The sequence below is a fragment of the Natator depressus genome, chromosome 5 (genome assembly GCF_965152275.1).
Source record: "Natator depressus isolate rNatDep1 chromosome 5, rNatDep2.hap1, whole genome shotgun sequence".
NCBI classification, from domain to species: domain Eukaryota; kingdom Metazoa; phylum Chordata; order Testudines; family Cheloniidae; genus Natator; species Natator depressus.
In genome coordinates this window covers 97,303,543-97,320,870 of record NC_134238.1, presented here as the reverse complement: position 1 = coordinate 97,320,870, position 17,328 = coordinate 97,303,543, and the positions used below count along the sequence as shown (strand labels likewise).

Here is a 17,328-nt window from a genome sequence, read left to right as displayed (position 1 = left end):
ACAAGATTGTGTCTATCTGAGAGAAACTGCTTTTTAGTTTCAATTTTAGTTTATCTTTTTATTTAACTTGTTTTAAAATTTGAACATGTTTTAAACATAATCTTAGAAGTTTTGCTCTATTTCTTTTCCTTTATGATTAGGGCCCTACCAAATTCACGGCCATGAAAAATGCGTCACGGACCATGAAATCTGGGCTTTTATGTGCTTTTACCCTAGACTATACAGATTTCATGGGGGAGACCAGAGTTTCTCAGACTGGGGCTCCTGACCCAAAAGGAAGTTGCGGGAGGGGTCACAAGGCTATTGTTGGGGGGGTCGCAGTTTTGCCACCCTTACTGCTACACTGCCTTCAGAACTGGGTAGCTGGAGAGCGGCAGCTGTTGGCCTGGCACCCAGCTCAGAAGGTGGTGCCCTGCCAGCAGCAGCGCAGAAATAAGGGTAGCAATACCATAACCATGCCACCCTTACTTCTCTGCTGCTGCTGCTGGCGGTGGCTCTGCCTTCCGAGCTGGGCTCCCAGCCACCAGCTGCTGCTCTCTAGCTGCTCAGCTCTGAAGGCAGCACTGCCACCAGCAGCAGTGCAGAAGTAAGGGTAGCAGCACCGCCACGCCACCTACAATAATGTTGCAACCCCACCCTCTAACTTCTTTTTGGGTCAGGACCCCTACAATTACAATACCATGAAATTTCAGATTTAAATAGCGGAAATTATGAAATTTATGATTTAAAAACTTCTATGACCATGAAATTGACCAAAATGGACTGTAAATTTAGTAGGGCCCCTATTTATGATTGATTGCTAGCCAGTAATCTATATGAGTGTAGTATTTATATACTGCATATGTAATGGCGATTACCACTGGGTTATATATTAACTCCCAGAAGTGAGGATATAACTGTCCCCACTTTTGAGTAGCTAGTGAGATTCAATGTCCACAGTGCATTGTTGAGCATCTATAAACATTTCAACTCAGAATTTTTTTTCACATGAAATGAATGCAGGCATTTATTGATATATATATAAACACATACAGTCCATGCAGTAAATTGGAAAAATATGACTACTTAGTGTTTTAAGAGTGTAGTATTTTGAGATAAAATTAAAAATAGGAGATCTACTGGATGGACAGGCTGCCAGTTGATGAGGTGGATCTGGCCAGCCTTACAACATGCTTCACAAATCCACAGAAAGAGATAAAAGAAAAAAAATTTTTTAGAGTAACATACACTTTTTGTACATTTCTCAAATAGACACGAGTAATCTCGAGAATGCAGCTCCATTGTGTAACATGTCAGAGATCAGCACTCTGGCAGAATCCGGAATTCATGGCCAAAATACAAATATTAAAAAAATATAATAATAATCTGAGCAAGCCTTTCAATGTAATATGAAGAGGAAAGTAAAACCACAGGTCGTGAAATCTGATTACATTTTAGAGGTGGCACAACAGCTTTTAGGACAAGCTTTGAATCATATTTGAGAAAGTACAGTCACTCTAAATAGAATACAGTGGCTGATTTAGCTTAGAACAGTGTGGAGAATATGTAGCAGTAAATTTCCAAACAGTGAAAAGAGAACAGTATCAAAAAAATAACACAATTGTGTGTCAGTTAATCAGTGCATTCTTCACTCTGTTCCATGTATATATTTTGTGATGTACTGAAAAACACTGAAAGAGTGTGGCAGACTCTAATACCCTGCACAGTCTCAGTCTCTCTCTCTCTCTCTCACAGAGAAAGAAGTAGGGGCTGCTCTTAGAGTTTCTAAGAAGGACCTCATCTGTTAAAACCCCTAATTTCCTCAGCAGAGAGACAAAACAACTCCTTTTATACCTGGTTGGAGTTAAGATTATGCACCTGCCTTCATGACTCAGTAATTACTCTGCACTTTTATGCACGGTTTAAGCACTGGACATCAGGATGATTCACTAGATTAGCCCTGGATCCCTATGCAAGGACAAAGAGTCTGCCAGCCTGTTACAGATACCCAACAGCCATACTCCACTCATGTTAAAATAATCTCTCTCCGATTGCAGGTTCTAAACTACAATCAGCACTTCATTAAAAAAAAATCCTTTTATCCAGCCAGATTGCCGCACTTGTTGCACTATTCTAGTTTCTTAGTACAACATCAATAAATGGCCACTTGTAGTGGGACAGATAGAATTCCATTTGTAACGGTGAGCCACAGTTTAAAGGGATAATATCAGCCCCCAATTATTATACCGTTGGAACTAAAATGGATTTCTGGAGGGAAAAAAAGATGGAACCAAGTGGAAAGGTAAATACAGGGAGAAATTCTCTGGGTTTCAGGCTATTTATTTGCTTGAATGCCATGTTGCCTTTGAGAACATAATGGAGGGGTAACCATAAAAGGAGACTATTTGCATTTGGCATAAAGTTCCATGGACACGATGGAGAAGGAATGTAAATAGGGCTCTCTGAGTCACCTTTCATGGAGCACACAGTCTACATCTAAAGGGGATGAATGGTGATGCAGATATGTTTATTATTTCTGGATCTAAACAATCTAGGGAAAGTCAAAACACCATTGTAAATTCTTCAATGTTGAATGAGCACAAGATATATCATGGAAGCACACTCCTTCCTTAAGTCTGTACCTAGTATTTAAATTGATATATTTATATAGATTCAGTAGGCTCTCTCTACTATTAGTAGAGATACTGTATTAATTTGTAAGTGCTTCCAAGACCTATGCACATTTAAGCAGAAAAGAAGGGGTTGAGCGTCTCTAGCATGTCAGTGTTTGTTAAAAAGATGGTTCTTAGCTTTTTCCATTCCTCACACTGCATCATTTCACATGATCACTTATCTCCTTTGCCATACTATGCCTGGTGGCACCAGGAGGTTTAATTTAAATAGAAAACTGGCATTTTCCAGATTGCCAGCCAAAAAAATCCTTAGGAGAAAGTATCAGAAATGGTGGCTTCCATTCTATTTGCACTGAACTGAGAACACACTCACTTCTCAATAAATGAAACAAAATTTTAGTAATATATCCACCATCCACAAATGGGTCACATCACATGATTTAACATAAGGGTGATAGCAGTGAACAGGTCCCATTGAAAGCAAAACTCAATGGATCAAATCCTCAGCTAGTATAAGTCAATGTAACTCCATTCAGTTCAGTACAGCTATGCCGACTTTTACCAGCTGAAGAGCTCTCTCAGTATTTTCAGACTGGATTCTCAATACCAAGTTGAGTAAAACTGGTGCATTCATTCCAAAATCAAACCACTGGATGGAAAAGGAGTGGAGTGCTGTGTCCTACATATACCAATGAACTCTTCATGGATACCTAGATTTTCTTCTTAAGCATTTAAAAAGAATCAATCACTTATAAAAGTTGTGTGTGTGTGTGTGTGTGTGTGTGTGTGTGTGTGTGTGTGTAAATAAATAAAAGATAAAATTTAGCAGTACAGAAATTGGTACCCCGAAATTGGTATTAGCAGCTACTAGTAATAGCTTGTCTGTGAATATCCTCTTCAATGAACGAGACCCCTATCTCAAGCCATTTATTGAGAACATACAAATGATCTTGTAAGACATCATCTGATCAAAATTGGATACCTGACTTTGGAGTATGAGAATCATAAACACGCTTACGGTCTATCTGGTCTGCAAACACTTCCCCATAGATCATCCAATAGGGCATGTAAAAAATGTTCTTTGCCAGCTTCCATGAAGGCTCTTCATTGGGGAAAAGAATTGCCTGCCTTGCAACGCCAAAGCTCATCAGAACCACCAACATAATGATGACAAAATACATCATGTCTATCATCTAAAGGGCACAGGAGGGAGAAACAGAGATAAAGGAAACAAATTAGAGAAAATTATTTGGGTATTATGTTTCAACCTTGATATAATGAAAAAACTGTAAAGTTTAAGGATGCAATTTTGCACATATGGGCTGGAGTTTTCAAAGGTGGTGAGTGGGGACGTTGCGTGCTTGGTTTGGCCGAGTTCATTTTCAGTGGGATTTTCAAAGCTTGTTATGAGTGTGTTTGCAGGTTTGAAATTACAAGCTACCATTTGGCTACATGGGCTGCCTGCAACTACTACAAGTTCACTGATGTCTGCTCAGCCCAGTTTGGGCCACACTTGCAAGATGAAGCACCACTCTTATGCTACAGGTGGCGTCTACAAAAACGAGGGGCAGCCATGGGCACAGTCATCTATTTAGCTAGCAGCAGGCATTGTCCCAGGGGAAAGGAAGTGAGGCTGCAGCTACCGTAAGGATTCAACCTCTTTTGGTCACACAGGAGTAGTGAGTGCCAGAACAGCTCATTATTGCAACATAATGGACAGGCACAGTGGTGACCAGTGAGACAGGAAGTCTGTGACACTGGAAGGACTAGAGACCAGCATGTTTGGAGGTGACCAGCCGAGGTCAGAGGACTCAGGGGAGTGTAAATTTTCAAAAGATAACATTCAAATATCATAGGGGCTCAGCCCTATACATCTCCCTCTGCAGTGTCTCATTAGCATTTGCAAATCGCTCATTACTACATGATTATAATATCTGCGCATTCAGGGAAATGCTTAGGAAAAAGGGATATCCTCAGTGCCCCAAAACCCACACATCAGGCCCAGGAGGTACTGGATAGGATCTTAGGCATGAGGTTGGGGACAGATGTTGCACTGGCAGTAGGGATGAGAACCCCAAGAAAGGATATTAAAGGAAGAGTAACCCTTGCGAATGCCTAGAATATCTATCATAGGTGCTATGTAAACTGAAAAAATAAATAAATATAATAAATTAACTAACAACATATTGTGGTATGAAAAATATGGGGAAACTGCTGCAGAGAGAAAACACATGGAGACCAAGCTGGAGCATGCCATCCCTTGTCCCCTCCAACTCAAGCACTGATTTCAGGCAGATGTACCAAAATGTCAGGGAAGTAACCAAATAATGTTGACAATTATCTTTGATGTTACCATAAGAGAACCTTTTAACCTTCTGATATATTGTTTACCAGCAATCATGATGTTTGGGGCTCTTGTTGCTAGAAATAAGAGTTCAATTGTTTTTGTCTCATCCACAAGCAAGATGATATCTCATCTGTAGGCTCAGCCCTCTCAATCTGCGTGATCTAAAACTCAAAGAAGTTGATAGGAGTCTTTCTTTTGATTTTACTGGGGATTGGATTAGGGTGTGTTTGCCTGATGTGCCAAATTACAATTGCTAGTTTAACTTGATTGTTCACTCATAGTAACTGTTTAATCGTCTAGCTGAAAAAGCTCAGTTAGCTGACAAAACATGAATTGTTCCTGTATCAATATATTTATTTAATAGATTTATAAATATATAAAACTTTAGCCCCACAGCAATTTCTAACTTGCTGACAAATGAAATACAGTTTGGATGTTAGTGTGTGTATGGAAAAGTGTCTGATACACCTCTTAATCTCGTGACACCATGTCAGAGACATTTCATCCTACCTGCAAATGAAAAGTACATAATTATATCATAATATAAAAATCAAAGAGCTAGATTTTAATGTGCACATTCAGTCACTGAAATAAGAAGGTAATGGCAAATCCAGACATTTCAAAGGCACCATCCTCTTTGTTTTATACCTCTAGTGCCCCCTTCCATTCCTGATTTAATTTCAGCCTGCACAGATTTATGCACTGTTTTTAATGAATCTAGTGGCAACACATCACCATTTATCCTATGGCAGCACCTAAAGGCCCCAGTGGCGATCGGTGCCTTACTCTGACGCATTGAAATTAATGAAATACTTGAGGGAGTAAGGTCAAAGACTTGCCCCTTGTCTGAAGAGTCTAAAACCTTGCTTATGATTTAAAATTCCACATAAATATAAATAGGATGATGGTACAGCTTATACCACATATAGGCCGTTTGGAAAATACAGTAGCTGTGATTAGGCTTGCTTGGTAGAGACATGTTTAATCACGTAGATCCTTCACATGCTTTGCTGTACTTCCCAAGCACATGAAATGAAGGAGGAGATTAGATAGAACCTAGAGAACAAAAATGAAATGTGATTTAAATAAAAATGTAGTCAGTGAACCAAATACAGCCTGGAGCAAGCAACTGCATGTAAGTATATGCGTGATATAAATGGGGCTGTCAGTTACACAATGGGTATAAGGTGGCCAGAAAATGGGTGAGAGTGGCAAATTTGTGCAACTCACACCAATTGGGCGTTCATTGTATGGGCAAAATGGTCAAAAATGCTGAGTGCATGGAAACAGGGATAAAGTATAAAGATCAAATAGCAGAAGGGCATAAGATAAACCAGTCCCCCGACTTTAACTTAATGCCTTCCCCAGTGCTCCAAGGGCTAAGTGGGCACAACTCCCAATGCCTGCAATGGGTGTCGAATCCATTTATGGCAGGGATGAATTTGGCCTCACAGAATACCAAAGCAGTGGGAGGTTACACTCCTTGTGCACATGCAGGGATATCACAGAGGTGCAAATTACATTATTTTGCTACATACACCCATTTGCAGGCCCTGCTACCCCCAAGGTGCAACATACGTCACCATTCATGTCACTGCTGAATTGGACTCAGTGACCTTAATGTCAATTCATCGTAATGCTGACTGTCACTGCCTCAGCTAGTAGGGGTCTGGCAATTTGTCCAGTAGAAAATTGGTCTCCAAGCTGCCTTTGCTGAGCAGATGGGTAAAAAAATGTGGCTGTGTATGGTACCAGTGACAAACAGAGGAATACATGGCTGTTTTGACATTCTTTTGTAGTTTCATATGAGACAAGCAGTTTGAGCTGCAATGCCAGTATAGATCATCACAAGGAGGGATTACAGTCTGGGACAAACTAGACTGAGGTGGGCAGGAGCTATTGCAATGGTTTCTGTCTGATCTTTTCCTCTCTCCTCTCTGTCTGGAAGCCTGTTTTCTCCTTTCAGTAATCTGCAGCAGCAGTTGCTGATATCTTGAGCGTTTTCTATTTGGACTTTGCAGTTCTGGGAGGTCTCTCCATTCACTGTCCTGTAATCATGGTTCCCTTGGCTCCCTTGAAGGATTCCATAGACTCTCTAGGGCCTTTCTGCAGGAAAAACTACTTTTCAACAGTTTCTGTTGTGATCTCTCTTTTTTCCTTAAAATGGGCCTTTCCTTTTGATTCTTTGCTATCAGTTCAGACCCTAACAAGCTAACACACTAAAGAGAGGGTGAATTGGTTATTTTGGTGACTCTGGGAGGAAGAGCGCCAGTATTTTGCACTGGTGTATCCTAAGTCTAGGGGTCTCTGGCACTCATTGCCTTGAAGTACAGGGTTCTACATGCTTCCCCTAATCTAAGGCCCAGGAGTGAGTCTAACTCTTAGCTGCACAGAGGAGAGGGCAGGTATTGTCCCCGTCCCCACTGGTACAAGGGGAGATGGACGTTATACTGTAGTTTACAGACTGGGTCTGCTGCTGAAAGTATAAAGTGTTCTCCATGGCAGATTCAAAAGGCAAAAGACTACTTCTGAACCATAATGTGGATGTTATTAGGTTTACTGAGTATTGCCCTCATATTAATCAGGCAATATTAATATTTGTGTTATTTGGTAAATTTAATATTCAATTGACCCATCTCTGCTATGTGTAAGTGATATTTTAATATTGATTTTTAAACATATAGTCTAAACATTTGAAACACATGATGGGGCCTAATTTTGAAAAATGGAAACCAGAGGTCTACACAAAACATGAGCATGTAAATCAGATATATGTGCACTTAACAGGCTAGTTAGTCACATACATACTCATACAGTATGCATGGGCATTTACATGCAGTTATTTTACTTGGACACCTACTGAAGGTGCCTTTTAGTATGTGGACTTGACCTTCTATCTCTTGAGAATCTGGCTTTAGATACAAAAAATCCAACATTAATGCAATGTTACAGCTGAAATTTTAAACCAACAAAAAGGAGGAAATTCAAAGCTGTGGATCTCACAGCATTTCTAACTCAGTACACTTGACTATGTGTTGTATTAGATATAACTTGTTAACATTAATATGTACATGCAATGTGACTGAAATACAGATGCTCGGGTTGCCAGGTGTCCAGTTTTCAACCAAACACCTGGTCAAAAAGGGACCCTCCCCAGCCCGGTGAAAATGAGCGAGTGAGTGAGGGTGGGAGCGAGCGAGTGATGGAGGGAGGGAGTCGGGTCAGGCCTTGCAGAAGGGGCGGCGCAAGGGTGTTCGGTTTTGTTCGGTCAGAAAGTTGGCAACCCTACTGCTGTGGTCACATGAATGGATTTTCAGCTCTCACAGGGAGGGTTCTTTTTGGTGCTTCCCCAGAGATAAAACGTGACATGACCCTGACAAAGCTCTTCAGCAGCAACTGGGGACATCAGTGGGAAGGAACAGAAGAAAATCAAGGCAACACAAATGTGAGGCCTAAGATGGGGAAGACAGGAAGTGATCCTAGTAGAAGAAAGTGAGAGGTAGTATGGCAGAGGTGCAGTTGGGCAAGAACTAAGGAGGCCTTTAGTCAGCAGGATGCCCATGGGATGGGAGACAAAAGGAAATGAAGCTATGGGGCAGCAAGCTATAGCAAGACCACTATTATAATAAATATTAACAATATATGAACACACCACCCTTATTATAGCATCCTTCTTGTAAGGATCTGAAAGCATTTCCAAAAAATATTAGTTAATTAAATAGACCTCAAAGCATGTCTTCAAGGTAGGTGAGAATTATTATCCCTCACTTTATACATGGGTAAACCGAGGCACAGAAACTAGTGAGAGAACTTTGCTGTTGAAAAGGTGTTTCTGAGGTTGCCAAGCAAAATATAAGACTCCCATATAAAAATCTGTAGAAGCCTGGAGAAGAGCTTGATGCTTCTCTCTTATATAGGAGGCCAATCTGGAGGATGTGGGTTTGCCATGATGCTGACATTAGATAAAGGCACTGATTGCTAGGATTACAGGAAAATACTAGTGATTTGTAGTGATTTAATTCTGCCAACCCAAACAAATAAAATCAAGCAAATGTTAAGAAAGTATGGAAAGAATGAGGAAACTTCTCTTACCATTTTCCCAATCATCATAACATATGGTCCCAAATACTTGTTCACGCCGAAGATGTCTAACAAACGTATATACCAGTAAATTATGTTAACACAGTATATGACTCGCCCATCACTCCTGAATGGCTGATCCTGCAGACGAAGTATCATTCCGACAGAGAACAGGAGAATGGCTATGAGGTCTGTAACATTCCAGTACTCTTGGAGCCACACTTTTACCTTCTGTAACAGCTTCCCAGGCTCTGACATCAATATCTGAAGGGCATGAAAGAGGGATAGAAGGGGATCTATGTTATCTTTACTTTAGGCCCTATAGAAAACACATGGCAAACATTCATATTTTATAAAGGCCAAAAGCAAATCTGATGAAGTCCCTGCTATGACATCCTTCATGAATACCGCACATGCTTCTGACCCATCTTTAGATACCTTGTGGTCTAGCCTATCAAACTCCATCTGAGATATATTCAGAATGTGCTATTTTTTAAAAAAAATAATCAAGAGTTATTCATTTGTAAAACAAAATCAAAATACATCTTTCTAAAATCCCCTATAAGTGACAAAAAAAATTCACTGTTCACTTTCCATTTCCCAAACTGAATGATCCAATTTTGAACTAAAGGGCAAAGGAAGAGAGGTAGAAAGGTGTTTAATAACAAAATTCTCATTTAAAGAAACTACAGAAAAGTGTTCCCAAACTACACATAAAAGAGCCCAGGGTCTTTAATGACCATAAGGGCTGTGGTTGTATATTTCATCCAAAACACTGATGTTACTACTTGAACATAGCTTTGGGAGACTGAGTTCCACAGTTGGGAACAGAATGCCTAAAAACAACTTATTCTGTGAATTTAGCTTCTTTTCTGTTTGCAAAATCATCTGTGAGGAGTTTACAATTTCCCTGAATTTGTTTGTCATTTGAAACTATTCAACAAACAATTTCCATTAATAATTTCTTGCCTTTAGCTTGTTTGCAAGTAGTTTGTTTTGAGTATTCTACATTTGGAATCTGAGTATGTTTGAGCACAGTCATATGGTCTGTTTTTGTTCCCTGACCTGGTGAGCACAATTCTTAGACAAATTGTAGTCTAGTTTTCTGTGAATAATCTCCAACCTCCACTTAGAACTCTTTTTCCATAAACATTCTAAAATGTTTGTGGAAAGTGCACACACAGTTGAAGTGAATGATTATAAAAATGGAACAAATATTCACAGAAAATATTTAACAGCATTTGCTTTCATCCACTGAATTCTCTGCAACTTTTTATCTGTGCTGCAGAGCCCCCTTGTGGTTGATTGATGGGGTGCGTGCCCACAAAATCACTGTCCTATTCCACCATGTTGTAACTCTATTCATTTGATTTAAAACTAAAGCCCAAATTTTTGGAACCTGCATTGTGCTTTTAAGTAACTGTTTTAGAATGAATTTTTCACTAGTCCTCAAAGGCACTTAAATAGGTTTGTTGGTAGAAAATGCAAACATGGATGGCAGAATCTGAGGACGAGATCAAATTCAGCCCAGGGGCACAAATGCAGTCAATGGGAGATACACCTGCTCCCACCAGGGCTGAATTTGGCCTGTGCTCTCACTGCAGAAATAAACCCTTATTCGGCCACGTGAAAAGGGCACAGCTGTAGCTGCAGGGGGACAGGGGACAGAAGAGGAAAAAACAATTCTGCTTCTCATATAACTATAGAATTTTGAATGCACTCATGAATGATGTTCATCTTTTTTCTCTAAGTGCTTTCAAATCTTTTGGGAGACGCCTGTCATCAGTGGATGTAATTAGTGAACAAACATTTACATAAAGAAGGAGAACCCTCCCTCCCCCAGAAATGGGTCAGTGTGTTTGGTTATGGGTCTGAATGGTCCCAGAGCTCAGGACGTTTGGATCCAGAGTCTTGGTGCAGCACATTATGGAGACATAGGACAGTTGCAAATATTGAATGCAGAGCCAAGCTTTCAGACAGTTTGGGGGTATTTAGATGTGGGGCTCTGGTTGGAACCCTCTCTCTAACCCCCTCCACACACACCTAAAAGTAAACAACAAGCCCCACAATTATACTTCAGTGGCCATGCCTATGAGGAACATTGTGAAGAGCCCTAAGAAATTCCATGGAAAGTGGGGCTATGTTTGAAGAAAACTCAGCCTCTGACAATTTCATTAGACTTTGTGTAGAAATCTGAACTTGGAAGTTCCAAGGGGTTGTATGAGTGTGGAACAGACTGTTGCTTTTAAAAGCAGTAAAATGGATAAATGTAGCAATAGAAATTTCAACATCCCTTCTGCTTTTCTGGAAAAAAAGAAACTTTGTGGTAAGTCTACCTAGCAAAATACTCAGAGAAAAATAATTAAAACAAAAAAAAAATGTGAAAAGTATTTGTGTTTCCTTTCTGTTTCTGGCTCTTCCAGGATAGTGTTACCTCTCTCATCTTCTCTATTCCCAATGTGAAAATATAGGAGATAACTATCCATTCCTGTGTAGAAGGCCAACGATCCATTTTCACTAGCACAATGTAGTTGAACAGCATCAGGTACCCGATGTATGCCAACTGTAAGGAAACAAAGAATTTCTCTTGACATCAGTAACCACTAACTAATGTTTGTACAGCATAGTCAGATCCTCTGAAGTGGCTTTAGAACCCTAATTTCAGTTTGCAAAGATCTTCTATCTGTAAACAGAGAGGAGAACAGCAGCAGCAGCTATGCAAATTGAATCTGCATACCAAGTGGAAGCTCTAAAATAAATGCTTGGGGGTCTCCTCTCCCTTGCTACTGCTGCTTCAGAAGTATAATCACTCCCATCATTGTTAACACAACTCACTTGGATCTTCACTATGCCAGATGGGATCAGTCATGGTTCTATATCCTCCATGAGGCCACTATCAAACCTAGACTTCCTAAATCACCTGTGTAAACATTTCCAATCCAGTTCATTTCCCTCCGACCTATTGCTTTTTTACTCACCTGACATTTCTTGCCCACACATACAATCATTTTGATCTAGTTCCGCTACCTCAGACCCACCCTGGCCTCCTCTGCCCTTAATGCACAACCCTTTTAATCTGGATCCCCTGTATCCAGGGTGATGCTGTGATAGATATGGCAATTTCCTGCAACATTCTTGGAAAACCTTAGTGTGTTATGTAATAGTATGGGCCGGAGTTGTATGTAACCTCTTTAGGGGAAAGATGTAACATGAAGTGTTGAGTTTAAAGGAATATAATGAAATTGTGCCAGACAAGAATGGACTTTTTGGGGCAATAAATGTGAAGTAGATTTCCTGAAAAATGTCTAGGGAGAGGCTAATGCAAATTCCTCACCTCCAGTTACGCAAAAACCCAGCCTTTTGAAGCTACATTCTCCAGGAGAGGGTGACTGTCTGCTGGTTACCTGTTTCCAGGATTTAGAGATCAAAGACTTGAACTGTTTAAAGAAACAGGCTGATCTATCCAGCTGGTGTTCTGGTTCTGAATCCGAGACAGTTAAGTGAAGTGCTTATAATCAAAGGGAAAACCCAGTTGTGTGTTTTGGAGGAGTGACACCTATCAGAGACTAAGATTGGAGTTGGTGCAACCTCTGGTAAGCTTTTTTAGCATGAGCATAGGTTATTTTAATTTTTTAATGTCTTCTCTGTAATGCTTTCACCTTAGGAATAAATGTGCTTGCTTATAAAGAGCTGTGTGGTAACTTATAACTGTGGGCAATACACTGAGCATAGCCTCTGGGGAGAAAGGAAAGCACAAACGCTGGTTTCTTAGGTAGTCCGGTATACTATATCATAGTATAGGCAAGGAACTGTGCAACCTGGAAAAACCCTTGAGGAGGGGGAAGAGATGTGCGTCTGTGCCCAAAAGAGGTGACAGCTGAGGAGTCGGAAGCCTAGAGTGGGTGCTCTTGGTGGACCACAATGGGGAATACAGGTGAAGTTACCCTGAACTGTGACCACTACTACCTGCCCTGACTCAGAGTAATACTGCATCTAGCCTGGTCATGATGCATACTATTTCTACCACCTTGACCATCTATCTCCTTACTTCTCTGGCCCCACTGCTGCTGTTGCTCACCCACCTCCCCTCACCTCTTTCCAAGCTTCACAGCACAACTGCTCTGGTCCTCTCCCTTCATATTCCTGCCATCTGCCCTAACACCTGTAGGGGTTGAAAAAGATGGTGGGTTTTCTTTTAGTACTTTGGGACATAGGCCATTTATAAAAAACAAAGAAATAAAATAAATGAAGCACCTCTGATCAGCCAATTAGGAGAAGCCGTGAACATAAGAATGCGTTAAGCCAATAGTCCATCTAACCCAGTATCCTGTCTTCGAACAGTGGCTGGTGCCAGATGCTTCAGAAGGAATGAACAGAACAGGGCAATTATCGACTGATCGATCCCTGTAGATCAGTCCCAGCTTCTGGCAGCCAGAGGATTAAGGACATCCAGAGCATGGGGTTGCGCCCCTGACCATCATGGCTAACAGCCATTAGTGGACCTATCCTCCATGAACTTATCCAATTATTTTTTGAACCCAGTTATACTTTTGGCCTTCCCAACACCCCATGGCAACACTTTCCACAAGTTGACTATGTATTGTGGGAAGAAGTACTTCCCTATGTTATTTTTAAACCTGCTGCCTATTAATTTCATTGGGTGACCCCTGGTTCTTGCATTATGTGAAGGGGGTAAATAACACTTCCCTATTCCCTTTCTCCACACCAGTCATGATTTTATAGACCTCTATCTTATATCACCCCTTCAGCATCTCTTTTCTAAACTGACCAGTCCCAGTCTTTTTAGTCTTTTCTCATGGAGGCTGCTCCATACACCTATTCATTTTTGTTGCCCTTCTCTGTACTTTTTCTATTTCTCATATATCTTTTAGAGATGGGACAACCAGAACTACATGCAGTATTCAAGGTGTGGGCATATAATGGATTTATATAGTTTAATTATGATATTTTCTGTCTTATTATCTGTCCCTTTCCTAATGGTTCCTAACATTGTTAGCTTTTTTGGCTGCTGTTGCACATTGAACAGATGTTTTTGGAGAACTATCCACAATGACTCCACAATCTCTTTCTAGAATGGTAACAGCTAATTTAGACGCTATCATTTTGTGTGTATCATTGGGATTAGGTTTTCCAATGTCAATCATTTTGAATTTATCAACTTTGAATTTCATCTCCAATTTGTTGCCCAGATGCCAAGTTTTGTAACTCTTCAGTCTGCTTTGGACTTAACCTTCTTGAATAATTTTGTATCATCTGCAAACCTTGTCACCTCACTGTTTACTGCTTTTTCCTGACCATTTATGAATATGTTGAATAACACTGGTCCCAGCAGAGATTCTTGGGGGACCTGCTATATACTGCTCTTCAATGTGAAAACTGAACATTTATTCCTACCCTTTGTTTCCTGTCTTTGAACAATTACTGATCCATGAGAAGACCTTCCCTCTTATCCTATGAATGCTTACTTTGCTTAAGAGCCTTTGGTGAGGGAACTTTGGCGAGTGACATGGAGTCACTGTGGAATAATTCTGTGGCAGGGATATTTGACTCTGGTCAGACTTTGGAGTGCTCAGTTCCCTTCTCTTTTTCCTGTGAGTACCTCACTTTTCAAGCAACAGCTCTATGATATAGAATATTTTAAGTCAAATTTTTCAGAGAAAATCTTCAGTGCCAGGCGTAGAGATTTAGGCATGTGTTCTGTTAACGCTGACATTTTATTACAAGTGTTTGTACTTTAAGAAGTAGGTTTCTTTTTCTTGTGTATTACTCTAGGTCTATTGCCTATGCTTGAACAAGGTCAAAAGGAAGCAACGTAGTGGGGCTATGGATTTTGGACAGGGTGACTTCAGTGGTGGTAGCCAGTGATCAGCACCTCAGAGAATTGGGCCCATAGTTCTGCTCTGTTCAATTAGTTCACACAAACAATTTGTTGAAGTGTGTGAAAGCATAAAGCTTGCAGCACTGAGTGCTGGCTTTATTTTCAGATACTGGCTTGGAAGCCACCTAGATAAATTCTTTAAATTGACCAGAATTATGACCACAGTTAAGATCTACCTCTTCTACTTAAAACAGAAGGAGGAAATGGACTCAACCCTTCTTTCAGATCTGTATTTGGTGATTGGATTGTTTCTCGAGAGTTAACCTGATCTTCTTAGCATGTTTGAAGGAAAGGGAGAGCCAGGTTGACTTATTCTGGGGTCTAGTCCTTTTGAGTCAACAGAAGACTAAGATGAGTGGGACTGGCTGGATTGAAAATGTTGCTACCTAATTGAAAGAACAGCTTCAAAATAGGATGGGCCTATTCTTCACGCAAAATAACATAGGGACAGTACCTTTGAAAGCCTCTTGATGTCTTTTTTCAGTTAAAATGTACCAATTAGATAGATTTTTGCCTGTTCTTGGCAACTAATCCCACCAATCCAAGTTGAATTGGGACCCTTTACTGAATGAGTGGACATTAGTGTTGTAAAAATACAAGGTCCATTTCAGTGGTAACAATCACAACATGCTGAATTTAGCCCACACCAATATACACTAAGAATGACGGTATTAGAGGAGGGCACAGAATAATGGAATAGTTTTATATGCCATTCATATTGACAATTGTAGTTTACATGGACACTTTCCTCGCTTGTTGAACCTTGGATACAAAGATTTTGGGGATTTCTTTTGAATAGTTTTTAGGCTATACTTTTTTAGAAAATGAGCCAGACTGATTTCAGAGTGAGTCTAACCCTCACTTTCTTTCATTTTGAAGCATTTCTCATTCAAGTCCAATCAGCCAGGCCTCACAGCCTTACTTTGCTCTGGAAGATGAATCTAGCCAAGATCCATTAATAAGTGACCCTGACCTCCCTGAGGACTTAATATAGTAGAAACAGGTCTAAATGAAAATGCAGTATTGATCTCCCTCTTCCATTTCAGGATTGAAACAGTAGTGCAAGCCAGGACACTCATTTTGCTTGCAGTGGAAAGAATTTTCTTGGTAGGCATCATGCACATTGATACTCATAATGATACTGAACTGCTGATGAGTAGTTTTTAGATTCATCAGCTTGATTAACATCTATTAGCTACGGTTCGGTAGTATCTTGTTGGATGACACTTGCCAGGTTGGAGTAAGTTACTAGCATATGCTACCCACCATGGCTTGATCTCTGTTGACAGGGAGCTGTTTGTGTTGCTTATATATGTATCATTAAGGTCTCAGCAGAAAAGCATGATTTTTTTTAAAGTCATCTCCAGAAACAGGGAGTTCTTTTTTGTGATTTGCTGAAATTAGGGTTGGGTTCAGCAGAAGGTAGATCATGAAAATTAGCCAAACAAAACAAAAATGAGCTAAGAAAGTACACTGCTGTAGTAGGTGATACCTACTTTAATTAATTGTGAGCCAGTTATGGAGTCCTTACTCAGGCAAAGCTCCCACTGAGTCCAACAACAAATTCAATAGGAGTACTGCCTGATGATGGACTTCAGAATTTGGCTCTATTATTGTAGTACTCAGAGATAGATATTTCCAAAAATATGTCTACAACATTTACAGGCTCACCCATTTGTCCATGTAAATCAGCATTTGTATATGCAAATACCGTGGTTGGACTTGCAAATGTCAGTCTGCTTCCCCAAATGGCATTTGTGAATGTATTAATGGAGGTCCTCTGAAAATTTGTGCCAGTACAAACAGATACACGGACAACAGAGTGACACTGACTTCTTTACAAGTGCCTGTATTATGAGAAAGATAGCTTACCGTGTAGAACCAAAACTTAACTATGGGTGCATTGTAGAACTCGTATATCTTTCGTCCGAGAGGGATCAGTCTGTGTCCGCTGTGAACTTCTTCTTCCTCCTTCTTTCTTGCTGATTCTCCATTCCCTCGGCCCAACATTGCCTGTAACAAGAAAGGCCACTGTTGTAGTTATTTCCTTGTGAACTATGAACTACACCTTAATTGGATCCCACAAGGGGGATTGTTATTTTTGAAAGTGTCAAAAGGAGCCACATTAACTGATTCACTGATATCTTCATCTGAACATGAGGACCGGATCAGATGACCCATCCCTGTTGGGCCCATGTAGCTGCAGGATTCAAACTACTTTGTTTGCAAACAACCTCTTTTGGACGGGAAGCTCCAGTTCAGATCATACCAATTGTTCCCTTATAAGCTGAAGGAGCCACACGCTTCAGCGGAACTGTCAATACCAATGTGACTACTGAGCTCCATTCATATGTTGGTTCTGGGACAAGAATAAGATGTGAGAGACATTT

General features: G+C 40.4%; 1 protein-coding gene across 7 annotated transcripts in view; it reads right to left on the bottom strand.

Annotated features, from left to right (window-relative positions):
- TRPM3 (transient receptor potential cation channel subfamily M member 3) overlaps window positions 1-17,328 on the bottom strand; it is a 590,787-nt gene that overhangs the window by 24,464 nt on the left and 548,995 nt on the right. For 4 of the 7 annotated variants that reach the window (XM_074953253.1, XM_074953257.1, XM_074953254.1 and 1 more), the window contains 4 exons: window positions 16,811-16,951; window positions 11,474-11,602; window positions 9,052-9,303; window positions 3,595-3,805 (listed from right to left, as the gene is read on the bottom strand). In XM_074953253.1, coding sequence (XP_074809354.1) covers window positions 3,595-3,805; window positions 9,052-9,303; window positions 11,474-11,602; window positions 16,811-16,951 — 733 coding nt within the window. The remainder of the gene's footprint in view (window positions 1-3,594; window positions 3,806-9,051; window positions 9,304-11,473; window positions 11,603-16,810; window positions 16,952-17,328) is intronic. The other 3 variants (XM_074953258.1, XM_074953255.1, XM_074953259.1) reach the window with 1 other exon arrangement.